Here is a 13,473-nt window from a genome sequence, read left to right as displayed (position 1 = left end):
TCTAATCTAGATAGAAAAATAGAATCTTTTTAATTAAGATTATTTTTTTTGCTTACATTTTAAGTCAATGTGAATGATAATCAGTTAGCAAATACCGTATAAATCATAGCATTCATAGATCTTGGTGGAATGTTTCATCATATTCAAATGTTAATGTATTACGCAGTAAAGATCTGTCCAGTAATTAAAAATTACCTGTAGAACCATTTTTGTCATCGAAATAGAAGTTGGAGGAATTTAACAGATCTAAAAAAGAAATGGCGAATTCTGCAATTTTTTTAAATAAACAATATCATTTATACATGCAATGTTGTTTTATTTAGAAAATAGTTGCAAATTAAAAATCGTAATTCTTATAGATTTTGTAATTATAATATCATATTATCTTTTAAAGTATAAATAAAGAATATTACAGGAAAGGAAATATATATACATACCTTCTTATAATTTTAGGATTTTCACAGAGAATAGAAAGCCACTGCAGATGATGAGAAACACCACAGATAATCTAAAGAGTAAAGTAAAATCTTCTATTTAATTATAAATCATTTTTCTAATTATATTTCAAATTAACGTAAAAGACGATCAGTTAGCAAATACTTTATAAATCATAGCATTCATAGATCTTGGTGAAATGTTTCATCATATTCAAATGTTAATGTATTACGCAGTAAAGATCTGTCCAGTAATTAAAAATTACCTGTAGAACCATTTTTGTCATCGAAATAGAAGTTGGAGGAATTTAACAGATCTAAAAAAGAAATGGCGAATTCTGCAATTTTTTTAAATAAACAATATCATTTATACATGCAATGTTGTTTTATTTAGAAAATAGTTGCAAATTAAAAATCGTAATTCTTATAGATTTTGTAATTATAATATCATATTATCTTTTAAAGTATAAATAAAGAATATTACAGGAAAGGAAATATATATACATACCTTCTTATAATTTTAGGATTTTCACAGAGAATAGAAAGCCACTGCAGATGATGAGAAACACCACAGATAATCTAAAGAGTAAAGTAAAATCTTCTATTTAATTATAAATCATTTTTCTAATTATATTTCAAATTAACGTAAAAGACGATCAGTTAGCAAATACTGTATAAATCATAGCATTCATAGATTTTGGTGGAAAATCATCATCATTTCTAATAGTTTTGTCATATAATAAACAAGAAGGTACAAGTAAAATTTACCTAACGATTACCTCTTGCAGGTCAGTAATGATTACACGAGATGCTATTGATTCTTGTACTGCAAATCTGAAAAAAATCATATATATGTGTATACAAACTATGTAAAATACATCATAATATATAAGTGAAGTATATTGCTTACCCATTACAAAAAAAATTAGCTGAATGATTACTTAAAAATACACATTTATACAATTTATTATACATGGATAGATAAAAAAAAATAAAACTCCAGACACATTCGTGAAGTAAAAGAGCACAGCATAGTTCATCCTCAATAGAATGTCAAAATATATTAAAATAACAAATTTCAAAAAATGTGAATTAATACTCATTTACCTCACAGAACATGTCGTACATAAAGAATTACGTCAAAACATATTTATTAAAGTATACAAATTAGTCAGCCTTTTTAGCTGTTCGTGTCTTCTTAGCAGGCAGAGGTTTCTGGGAACGTAGCACAGCGCTAGCTCGTCGCAGTGCAGCCTGGAAAACAATGGAATATACCATGCTGTAACGTTAAATGGCAATTTTATGCAATAAAGAAATTCTAACACTTTATCCTCATTCTATAGTGTGAAATAGCATTGAAACAATGTCGCTGTTCACCTCTTTTTTCATGGAGCTTATCTTCAGTTCCAGCTTTCTGTTTAACACATTGGGGATACGGGCTCAACCTTTAGGTTGAGCTGGGTGTTCTCTTTCTCTATGGCATGTTGTTTTTATGTATATTTGAGTTAATTAAAGTAAAAAAAATATCAGACCATATTACACCACTTATTGAACACTTAAAGCTCCTGGATATTCGCTATGGCTGTCCTTTTCTAATGACGTCAGAAGCGAGGAAAATCATGTCAATTTATATGGCGACATATGTGGAAATAAAAGAATATATGCACAAAATAACACTCGTAATCGATTCAGCACATTCGTAAAAATGTCCAGACACTTTCCTTTAACTGGAACAATTAATAAATAGCTGTAAATTAGTGTAACATGCAATTTATTTTTAACCTATCTTTTCTCATAATTTCTGTAAATTTTACGGCTATTTATTAATTGTTCAGATTAAAGCATCCAACCTTTTCTACAAGTGTATTGAATCAATCATGGGTGTTATTTTGTGCATATATTCTTTTATTTCCACATGTACTGTCACATAAGTTGGTATGATTTTCCTGGCTTCTAACATCATTAAAGAAAGACAGTCGAAGCAGGCATTAAGGAGTCTTAAATAAATAAGAACATTAAGTTCTTAAATTTTATAGAGAAATACTTTTGATACTAAGAGAATATACCAAATTTTTTTTTAAATTATTGCATTACTTCATTGTTAGTTGGACAATGTTAAACTTTGAGCTTATCTTTGCTAGGGTAAATCAGTAGAACAGGGATAAAATACTAGTTTTTCTTTGCTACATGAAATTGTAGCTTTACTGTTAAATCAAGATTGATTTAAGGTATCTTAATCAGCAATCTATGATTCACATACCTTAGTAAGGTCTACACGGTATTTGTTTGCTGTAAGCAAAGTCTTCAACTTATGAAGAGAACGACGAGCTCCAGCTTTCATTGTGCTCTTTACAGTAGCTTTAGCAGGTTTATTAACTGCTTTAGCTTTCTTGTATACAACAGTGAATCCCTTTTTGTCAGGTGTGTCAATAACACCTACACTTTTACGATGGATCAACCCAGAATAACGATAACTACTCAGATTTGTCAAGTTGTTAGATTCCTAAATGTTTTTAATTTCATTTGTTATTGCATATTTATTAAAGCAACTGTATGTAATAATATTTCAAGGTCTGTAAAATATAGGAAACTACGAACCGTAGAGAACGGCTTATTAATGTTGCGCTTCTTGAGCAAGAAGGCATTGTTGTTACGAATTATCATCCAATTTAAATGCGACGGCATCTTGGTTTTTCTATAACAATTATAATTATTACACTATTATTTCTAACTATTATTACAATTATTTTCTTATTCACATAAACGTTATGTACAAAACTAAACTGCATAAGACTTCTGGTCGTGTTCATGATTATGAAAAAAGGAGAAAGGAAAATAATAACCCACAAAAATTTCTATATTATAACAATAGCAAATTATTGGAAATACATTACTATCGCAAAAAAAATACCTCAAGTCAGAGGGGTATTATAAGAAAAAATCGCATAATAAAGACAAAATTGTACATACCAACCACGTGCAAACGGAAGAGAAACGATGAGAAAGAATTTTCAATATGGTCTTCGTTCTGGCTCAGACTGAAACTATGCGCCACCTTACAGAAGTTAAACGAACACATCGAAGATTTTAAACTTGAATTTCATTGGTCCGGACAAAATTGTCCAGAAGTGTAATAGCGCTAATTGATTCCGTGAAAATAATACTATCCGAATCCGGCGAAAATCCGGTGCTGTTTAATTTCAGAGTAAAGTCAGCGGCATGCGATGCTTGTTTTCGTGCTGGATCGCTTGCTGGATAGAAATACTGCGTTCTGATTGGTGCCTTTCGAAAATTGGATGGTAATACACCAATGAGGACGCAGAATTTCTATCCAGTGAGCAATCCAGCATGAAAACAAGCATTGTGCCGCTGGTTTAAGAAGTTCTGTGTGCCGTGTACAGTGAAAGATAGCATACTTCGGAGTATATATAGCCATATGACAATCACAGTAGGGATTTCAATATGGTAAACAGAAGTATCACTAACTATAGAGGATGCGTTCGGAGAGACAATCTATTAGCGCTTTACGCAACATTACTATTACGCAAACACTATTTTATCCCGCACGATGCGCGACATGCTCGTGCAATACGAATTTCCAGTACGGATTGAGATTGAGATTAAATGTGGCTAATCAGTACAAAATTAACTAAATTCAAGTCTAGTGAAATTTAGTGAATTTTGCGCTGATTGGTCAAATTTCAATTCAATCTCAATCCGTAATCTGATACGGGCTTAATGCTATTCGTGGGGCTGATAGCACAAGCTCTTCACAATACCACGAACGGTATTAGCATAGCGTTAGCATTTGTCGAGATTCAGTGGCGAGTTTTAACCGAGGACGAAATTGCGCGGCTGATTTGCGTCAAGCAGTCGCCAAGTAATTTCTAGGATAATGTTGGCCTGGATATTAAATGTCTTTACGGTCACCGTAGCGTTCATGGGGAATGCGCTTCCGGAAATTCGTATTGCACGAGCATGTCGCGCATCGTGCGGGATAAAGGTAACGCGAACTGCAAAAATCGTTTAAGTATTGCACAGCCGTTAGGAGGAGAATAAGAGCGAAGTTGAAATTTATCGGATTAAATACGTAAGTTTTCCGAGTTCCGTTTTTCGCTTATTCTCTCTTGCATCTTTCGCGAAGTTTCAGAATTCGAGAGCTTCTGCGAAAAATGTTCTTTTATTTATTCATCTTCTTTCCTCTTCTCTTCGCTCAGTCTACAGTTTTACGTTTCTAGCTCTTAAGGGGCACGATACGCGATGACTTTTCCGTACGTTCTTGATACCTCTCTCTCTCGAGTAAGTCTGGATAACAACCTTTGCCCCGACGCCTCAATAGTGTTGATTGCTTATTTGAATATGCGTAATCGTGACGATAACGTCCACGCTCGAGCGGATATATGGCGCGCACACGTAACGGGAGCGCAATTCACTTATGCGTCCGCATATGGACGATCGCCGACAAATAATATGGTGTCATGATAGCTTACGTGGAAATTCGGTCTTCGGCCGCTTTCAGTTAGCGCGTCAAATATTTATAGGAATCTCATAATTTTTTCAGTTTACAGAATTTCGGCATCGGATCGGATAATAAAAGCGTTTTTGATCATCCTGGCGCGGTCCGATTCTTCACACAATACGGAAGCGAAACATTTGCGAATTTCCGATCATTTGCGCATCCAGTGTTTTCTTTCATCATTTTTACAATTTCAGATCTTTACCTCCTGCCTTTGTTGTTTCTCTATTCATTTAGCGCACGTTTCGCTTATTATCGCAGTGCGTTTGTCGTTCACACAGTAAAGGCCACAATTTTATCGGTTGGATAAAATACGGACTTTTTCGATTCATCAAATGTGTTTGTATGATAATATATTCGATATCGAAGTATTTATATGCGTGACGGAGAAAAGGATCCGCAAAACCTGACGTGAGTGGTGTAGAAATGTTATTCGCGCAAGCGTGCGGCGACTTTTTTTCTTACGCTCCGCAAACGTATAAATATGTACAAGGACATGAGGAATAAATAAGTTACAAACAACATGTTTGTTCAACAACTGTAATTTTTAACGTTACCGTTATTATTAGTCTTTAAGCAACTGAATAATAAAAGAGAGTTGCTGATACTTTGCCGTTTGAGGAATTCGATTAAAACCGATCAGGGATAAACTAATGAGTGGCAATGACTTTCGAACCTCCGCACATCCATGCGATAGACCAATTTACACGAGGCATTCGGACCAAATATTAGGTGCACTGGATATGATTTTTATCTTCGCAAAGCGACAAGTACATGTAGACATGTGTCTGGCACTTAAAGGTTTCTTCGAGATATACAAGGCCAGCTTTCTCCTTCGTGTAAACACGCATCGGGGAAAAGATAGAAGAAGAGACAGTGAGGAAAAGCATACATACGATGTCGCGGACACAAGATGTGAAGTTTTTTTTTCATGCTGGGATGACTTGGGATTTTTTGAATCTCAGAATCACATATATGAAACAGATTGTAGATAAGAGTGATCTTTTCAAAATTGTATCGAAACATCTGGAGGTTTCGTTTATAAAATTCGAGAACCATCGAGATCTCGTTAGAATCATTGAATTAATATTTGATCTCTGTCGTCTCAGTATTCGTGGTCTTGCGTTAGAGAAAAGAGAGTCAGAGAGAGAAAGCAAAAAAGAGAGAGAACGAGCATACTGTACATTACTCCGGAGAAGAAAAAGTTTGCGTCCTCTTCAAGTCGTATTTTGCGACGTCTGGACATAATAAAAGAACGCGAGCTGGATCGAATTGAATTTTTGCAGGAATGACCCAAGGCACACTCCGTGGAAGGGTTCGGACAGACATCTTTGTTCGCGAAGTTATAATAAATCCAAAGCAAAATCGAGACGACGCACGGCTGCGGTGCTTTCGGGTTACGTTTGGATTTTGCATAAAATATTCCAAGTAACTCGACAGTTAATATATTAACGGTGATTAATGGTAAATGCGCAATGGATGAATACTTTATGATTAAACAGCATGCGTAAACACGTGTATTTGTTCCTCGAATTACCAAAGAATCCATGTTTTTCACACACATCGTCGCTTCAACAGTTCTTTATATTCGCTTTGCCGAATAAATCACGCTCACCGGAAAGAAACGAACATTATCCTTGGCAATTTGTCTTTTAATGATTTTAAGCAAACTAATAGAAATGTGCGCGCACATTTTGCTTACATCATCTTGGAAAAAAATCGTTTTCGCACGTATTAACATAATATATATCGACATGGATGAAAAACGCGGCGGAACCATTTTGACCTTTTATGCCGTTTGCAGAAAAAATCGCTACATAATATTACAAGCGTCTGTTTTAGATAAATTCATCTATCACACAGATACACACCCAGCGTTCTTCCGCGTTTTCAGAGTTAATTAGAATATTCTATCTTTGCACGGAACTGCTTCTGAATATTCATTATACATTGATTTGATTAGCGCCGAATAATAATCGACAATTGGGATAATCGGACATACGTATAGCCAGCAAAATGCAGGATAGTTTGGCCGTATTATAGCAAGCCATATTGTAATTTATCTTTCGAACACGCAAAAGTTTACGATTAATAAATGAATGTGTAGAAATTTCACATTTTAAACAGATTACATTGTACGTAAGAGCGATAGCTCTGTTTGAAAAATAATAAAGGAATTAAGTATGGTTATAATATTTAGGTAGTCATTTGGCGCATTGTTATTGTTGATAGAATTGCAAATTTTACGCCGTACTTTTCGCATTGCACTCGTACGGCACTCATCCCCGCGATTATTATTCGCGAAATAACGCGCAAGCTCGTGCTGCGAAATGCTGTTAATCATTCCCGATGCAGCAAATTTATTAATGACGTTAATTCTAAGCGGGACAAAGAAAATATCTCGCTGGCGGCTATCGATATTGCATTTATAAAATAAGGATTACACGCGAGACGTCCATAACAGCACGATCGGTCTTTCGATATAATAATACAATGTTCTACGTCCCATTATATACTCCCGGTCACATAAATTTCTTATGAGTCATAAAATCCTGCGGGACAAACAGGCCGCGCGCATTTTGAGGGTAAAAAGAAAATTAATAAACCGCGTAAAACTTGCAGGATTATATATTTTGCCGGTAACTTTCTTCGTTGTTAATTAGCTCGGCTAATAGCCGTTTTTATAACAACGAGTGAAATAACACATGCAATAATTTTTCATTATTACACGTAAATTATTATTTAGCGATTGAAGCGAATTATGCGGTGGCGTGCGAGAGAAGTGATATGCATTTTTAACAAGGGAAAGTCTCAAATGAACATATTTGTTTTTAAGTTGATATTATTTCGAGTCCATTTCCTTTCCTTTTCTCGCTTTCGTCATGCAAATTCCTGTTAAATACGGAATTTCATCGGAATGTTACGCAATTGGGTTGCATCCCGTCGCGAATTGATTCGGTCAACGCGAAGTTTAGAGAGGACCCGTCGATCTGACGCGGGGGACATTGTACAGGTCTTATGCAACTTGCGTAACGTGCTAACTCGCTCAGTCTGATTTTTTCGCGAGTCGTCTGCTTTCGCGCGGCTACTGAAACGGAAGCAGTAATTTCCGTGACCAGCGGCGAAGTTAACGAGGTACAAACTATGCCCGTTGACTTAACACTGGTCAAATATTATTTTTGCAATTCTCGCTGAATTCCGCTAACGAGTATACACTCGGCAAAAGCGCCGACGTTCTTTCTCTCTCGCTCTCTCTCCTCTCTCTTTCGCTCTCTAATGTTGCACGTGTGCTGGACTCTCGCAATAACGAATGCGTCAATTCGCCATTTTGTGATTCCTCCGACGAATAAATTCTTCGAATCGAAAGGCTACGTAAGAGAGACGAGAGTGAGCGAGCGAGAGAGAGAGAGAGAGAGAGAGAGATCACACACTGAGGGTGACATACAAGTCATTTCTTTCTAATTTTTTCAGCTGCAAATCGGTTCGAATCGAAAAATCGCGACCTATCGAGCAATTGCTTATAGAAACCGCGAGACAGTCCGCTAAGTCCGGATTTACAAGAGGTGTAGTAAGCTTTTTGCTTTAAATAATAAAATATAACGTAATATCTGATAAAAGGCGCGTTTGACGTGCTGCCAAAAGTCGTAATAAATCTTGGGATTTAAATTTTAGGGACTTCGATATTTAGTAGTACGTTGCCGGAAGTCTTTTTGGTTAGAAATTACAATTTAGTTACAGTTATAATTTATTACTTGCAGCAAAGAGTCAAAAATTTACTACATCTATTGTACATCCAACCTAAGCCGATTTAGAAAAACACTTCCGTGGGCCGATAATATTTGCACGACGAGGCGAGTGATTCGCTATCACGTGAAGTGACTTCTAAGATCCACGCGGTGCTGATGCTATTCATCTTTTTAGCGGAATTGCAAGGACACGAAGCCAATGAGGTAGCGCGAGACGCAGTAAGAATGATTCGGCGAATTCGGCGACCCGAGCAATCGGGGGCTGAGTATAAAACAGATGATCGGCGTCGTTGCCAGCATCAGTAGCTTAACTCCGCTCGAATATGAAGGTAAGCACACTTCTCCGCTCACCTTTATTTCCTGCCTCCTTTTTATCCTTTTTCTACATATTCTCTCTTTTCATCCTTCGCATTTTTTCTTCGTATTATTCCTCGCAATCCTTCCTTTATCTCTCTCTCTCTCTCTGTCTTTTGTTTTCTTTTTTTTATTACCATAATCAAACGTCTTTGTCTTTCGTGCGCGTCCTCCTTTTCATATTTGTTCCTTTTTGTGATTTTTCTTCCGCGTGCATTCTTGAGAAATAACTCTTTTCGGTGCATGCTTAATCGTCAACATAATTCTATCCGGTCAATCTTTGCGAAAATATTAACGGTGTTAGTGGAAGGGAAGTGTTGTATGAGCTGGACGTGTGAATTGCGAAAAAACGAGACGGATATCAGGAACGGTTTTTATACCTGTACGTATGCATCGTACGCGTGTGTGTCTCGCTTCTTACTTGAATTTCAAGAATTTTGTCTTTTTTCTATAATCTGAATCTTCGAATATTTTATCTACATTCTCTCTCTCTCTATCGCGCGCGCAAACATCAATTGCTATCCCTTCTGTTCGACTAAAAAATCCGATCCAGAGAGACTGAAAATGAATAATGCAGCGCGAGTCCTTCGGTGCATCTCGGGGTTGTTTCGCGTCGTTAACGACCTTTGGAGATCCTTTAAAGATCTCCTATAGCCATTTAACGTTTATTGTACTCGTACATCGTCAGAAAAATCCAGCGTTGATCCGGTGCTGAATGTGCGCGCACGATTTCGTCGCACTATCACCGGCGTGCGAGCTCTTTGAATTGAGAACGGCTTGCGCGTCGATTCTCTCTGGTTGACGCCAGGTGAAATTTCCTCATGAGAGTGAAAGGCGTTAGGAAGTATTACTCGTGCGTAATGCAAGCGATTGCGCAATAGCGCTGACGAAGTTGTTGACAAAGTCGCGGTGTAATTCTCCTTTCCTCATGTCATAGGACAACCAGTTTCTTCGTTTCTTTCACTTTGCCCGACGAAGTAGCTCATATTACATTTGACTCGTTTCATTGTGTCAATGAAATCATATTAAAGTGTTAATTAATTAATTAAATTATATATCCCATACTATTATTAGCGTGTACTTTTAAGGCTTCGAATTCATGAGTGAGTGGCGGAAGTCCATTGACGCGATTTTATCTTCGTCATCGAAGGGGTTAAATATCTTCAGACGAGCTCATTTCGGATATCATTTCGCTCGCTGTTTTACGTGCTTCACCTTTCACTAAAGTATAGTCGGTATCGCATGCCACACAGCAGGTTTTTTTATGCTAATTAACGTCTTAATTAACGTCCTAACTAAGTCTACGGTATTAACCCGTTATATATTGGCGCAACTATTTAGCCGCAGTCTTTGGTGAGTGGAAGGTAGGACGTGAGAAGTCCCCTCGCTTCGAATTTAACACATCGGCATTGACATCTTTTGACTAGAAACTCTAAGGCCACTAGAAATGTTTAATCACATGCATATCGTATATTCGTATATCATAACTATCGATTATTTGACGAAATAATAATATTGCACATGTTGCTTTCCAAACAATGCAATGTCTAAAACTGAAATATAAGATATCTCAAAGACGTCTTATATCCTGATTTTAGACGTTGTGTTGTCTTGATTCTTTCTTCATATGTAATTTGATGTTTTACGTTATGCATGCATGCCACTATATTTGAATAATATTTGAAATATTTTTTTGTTGTTTCCTCGAATAATCAATAGGCATGATGCACGAATATTCAGATACGATACGTATCATCGAACATTTTTAGTGATTACTATATTTAGTAAGATGTCAGCCTGCGTGCGATGCGTACCAAATGTTCTGGGACATTGCGATAGACTTTTGCATGTATTTCTTTGTAATTAAAAAGATTCTCTGACTCTCGATGCAGGTCGTCGCTCTGTTGCTCCTCGTGGTTGCCTGCGCCTTGGCAGAAGATAAGTACACGACCAAGTACGACAATGTCGACATAGACTCGATTTTGGCGAGCGACCGTCTGCTCAAGAACTATGTGAACTGTTTGCTGGATAAAGGAAGCTGCACGCCCGATGGCAAGGAGCTCAAAGGTGAGCTCTCCTTCGACATTTTACTAATCATTACCTGCCGTTGCGGTCCTCTCAGGCTATTAACGTCGTTTTCATATTGTTACTTTAACAGAGCAAACTTCTTGTAATACTATATAATGATGAAGATATAATACGAATCCGCGCGTCTTGCGCGCGACGTTATAATGTGGTTAAACCTGCACGACAAAATGAGATGGTAATGACAATCTTTCCCGCCCGCTTTCCAACGTGCACGAAATCAGCCTTGACCATTAATAGCCACCTCGTTTCATCCTGTCGAAGGATGCACGATGTAAGGTCATTTCGTTAATGACGGTACAAACTGCGAACTAATTTTAACGGTGACAAATTCCAATAGCAAGTCGATGTCTCGGCTGAGGAAGAAAAAAAGAATCAACGAATGTTATATCATTCAAACGTACCATAGTTCTTTATGATTTTGCACCGCTTGTGCAACTGATGCAACAATTTCGGGGCGCATTTCTCATATGAAGTTCGCTGTATTTCGCGTGCGGAGATCACGTCCCTGATCTGAATTTTTTGGTAATTATAATTTTCTGTATTCCAGAGCACCTTCCGGATGCGTTGAAGAACGAGTGTAGCAAGTGTAGCGAGAAACAAAGAAGGGGCAGCGAGAAGGTCATCCGGTTTCTAGTCAACAAGGTATACTCCTGTCACTTTTCACCAGTCTAATTAAACGCGCGAACGCGTAATGAGTTGATGTTGGTAGGAGGAGGGAACGTTCGGGGAATACGTCGAGCCAGTTTAAATGCCGCGAAACTAGTTTGACTTTCACACAGAGATACGGGCTGGATTCGGCGTTTCAAACTACAGACCTTAGAGTACAAAATTTCGCCTTTATTCCATCACGATCATTATGACTTATGACATGATATTTTATACGGTCGTTATCGCGCGAATACTTTCGATAAAATTTCAGCAGTTTCCTTTTATCATGTTTTTTGCTATGAAGCGATTCAGGACGAAAAGAGATAAGAAAACTTGAAGAATGAAAATCTTTATAGTCTCTTAAAGAAGTGAGTTTCATAGTTATAGAGAGATGACTGCTCAACCGGTCTTTCATTTCGTTTTAGAAACCAGAAATCTGGGAGGAACTTAAGAAGAAATACGATCCCACTGGTGAATATTCTATCAAGTACGAGGAAGAGGCGCAAAAGCAAGGATTAAAAGTGTGAATAATTTACATCCTTATCTCATTATGTTAGAACGTCGAGAAATCTGTGTTTTCTACAAAGTTTGAGTTAAATAAACCCGTCAGTGTATAACATACAATTTTTCATATGCTTCTTCTATCTTTTCGCGAGAGAGAAATTCGATGAAATTAAGAAATTCGGCGGAATTAAAATTTATCTCCTCAACCTTACCTTGCCAGGATAAAAGATTTCGTAAATGTATACCTTCTATTGTAGATTAAATATAAATAATAATTAATCAGAGTACAAGAAGAATCAATCGTAATTAAAAAATTACTCAATTTAATTAAAAAATTATATAATTACAACATAATTGTTCATCGATTATTCGCGATAATTTCTCGCTCCGGTCAATAAATATGTTCGAAACAAACATAACATTTCTCCCAGATGAGTTTCCAACTTACTTTCTTCCTGATGTTTTCTCTTCAAAATACACACGATAACTTTCGCAAAATAGCCTTCTCAAGATCAAGAACTGTCTTGTCACGTGGTAGAAACTACGAATGAAAGCAAAATTATAATAGGACGATTGATCAATTCAAATGGACCAATATATAAATGATAAATTATTATAAACATCTCAAACATTAACACTACTGCAAGTTTTGGCAATTCTCTATGATTTTGGAATAAAGTTATAGCTTGCCCTTATGCAACAGCAATCTGTGATGTGAGCTCCTCTATCCTAACATTAGAAGGTAATCCAGAGAGAAGTGGATCATTTTCAATAATATCTTCTACCTTAGTCTCTGCTAGTCTGCTGCTTAGTTAGTTGTATCAATTCTTGATGACAATGTTATGAGTAAATAAAACAATGTTGACAATTGGAAAAAACACAAGTAGGTAGTAAAAGGAAGTTGTTTTAAGATATTAACTTCTTTCAAGTTTATTTTACATTTGACGTTTCTTCATAAAATGTAATTCAGCTGAATTTATAATACCATGTATCATATCATTTTCATTATTACAAAGAAGTTTAATATGTTCTAAAAAAGATAATATTTCATTCAAATGCGCTTGCAATTTACGTAATGTAATGTTAAGTCAAAATCACCTTTAGTGAGATTACAGTGTGTAGTAAACATTTCACAGAAATATTCTCCTGTATTTATATCAAGTACATACTATTTGTATAATTT

At 36.4% G+C, this 13,473-nt stretch overlaps 2 protein-coding genes and 2 long non-coding RNA genes across 4 annotated transcripts in view; 2 read left to right on the top strand and 2 right to left on the bottom strand.

Annotated features, from left to right (window-relative positions):
• Positions 1–1,031, bottom strand: part of LOC106749213 — a 2,193-nt gene extending 1,162 nt beyond the window's left edge. The window contains exons 1-4 of the long non-coding RNA XR_001374837.1: positions 943–1,031; positions 701–751; positions 438–508; positions 196–246 (exon numbers count right to left, since the gene is read on the bottom strand). This is a non-coding gene — a long non-coding RNA (uncharacterized LOC106749213). The remainder of the gene's footprint in view (positions 1–195; positions 247–437; positions 509–700; positions 752–942) is intronic.
• On the top strand, positions 450–1,585 carry LOC106749214. Its single transcript, XR_001374838.1, has 3 exons — positions 450–515; positions 959–1,020; positions 1,223–1,585. It is a non-coding gene; the product is annotated as an uncharacterized LOC106749214 (long non-coding RNA).
• LOC106749211 (60S ribosomal protein L28) lies at positions 1,568–3,482 on the bottom strand. Its single transcript, XM_014628432.1, has 4 exons — positions 3,405–3,482; positions 3,033–3,129; positions 2,695–2,937; positions 1,568–1,688 (listed from the first exon to the last, which is right to left on the bottom strand). Exons 2-4 carry the CDS (start codon positions 3,117–3,119, stop codon positions 1,602–1,604), a joined length of 417 nt encoding a protein of 138 aa, XP_014483918.1. The 5' UTR covers positions 3,120–3,129; positions 3,405–3,482; the 3' UTR covers positions 1,568–1,601.
• A 5,444-nt stretch (positions 3,483–8,926) lies between these two features.
• LOC106749212 (ejaculatory bulb-specific protein 3) lies at positions 8,927–12,417 on the top strand. The gene is made up of 4 exons (XM_014628433.1): positions 8,927–9,025; positions 10,943–11,117; positions 11,686–11,780; positions 12,212–12,417. Exons 1-4 carry the CDS (start codon positions 9,020–9,022, stop codon positions 12,311–12,313), a joined length of 378 nt encoding a protein of 125 aa, XP_014483919.1. The 5' UTR covers positions 8,927–9,019; the 3' UTR covers positions 12,314–12,417.
• Positions 12,418–13,473: the final 1,056 nt, after the last annotated feature.

This window comes from Dinoponera quadriceps, unplaced genomic scaffold, assembly GCF_001313825.1.
Source record: "Dinoponera quadriceps isolate SergipeBrazil2010 unplaced genomic scaffold, ASM131382v1 scaffold2952, whole genome shotgun sequence".
Classification (NCBI taxonomy): domain Eukaryota; kingdom Metazoa; phylum Arthropoda; class Insecta; order Hymenoptera; family Formicidae; genus Dinoponera; species Dinoponera quadriceps.
This window is presented reverse-complemented; position numbering and strand designations above follow the sequence as displayed.

What these genes read in the sequence shown, in the direction of transcription:
- LOC106749211 (XM_014628432.1), bottom strand. Translation starts at nt 3,119, where the DNA reads ATGCCGTCGCATTTAAATTGGATGATAATTCGTAACAACAATGCCTTC. An exon ending in TTAATAAGCCGTTCTCTACG is followed by an intron (nt 2,938 to 3,032) that starts GTTCGTAGTTTC and finishes AAAAACATTTAG; the next exon opens with GAATCTAACAACTTGACAAA. An exon ending in ACCGTGTAGACCTTACTAAG is followed by an intron (nt 1,689 to 2,694) that starts GTATGTGAATCA and finishes ATTGTTTTCCAG; the next exon opens with GCTGCACTGCGACGAGCTAG.
- LOC106749212 (XM_014628433.1), top strand. An exon ending in CGATGGCAAGGAGCTCAAAG is followed by an intron (nt 11,118 to 11,685) that starts GTGAGCTCTCCT and finishes TCTGTATTCCAG; the next exon opens with AGCACCTTCCGGATGCGTTG. An exon ending in TCCGGTTTCTAGTCAACAAG is followed by an intron (nt 11,781 to 12,211) that starts GTATACTCCTGT and finishes ATTTCGTTTTAG; the next exon opens with AAACCAGAAATCTGGGAGGA.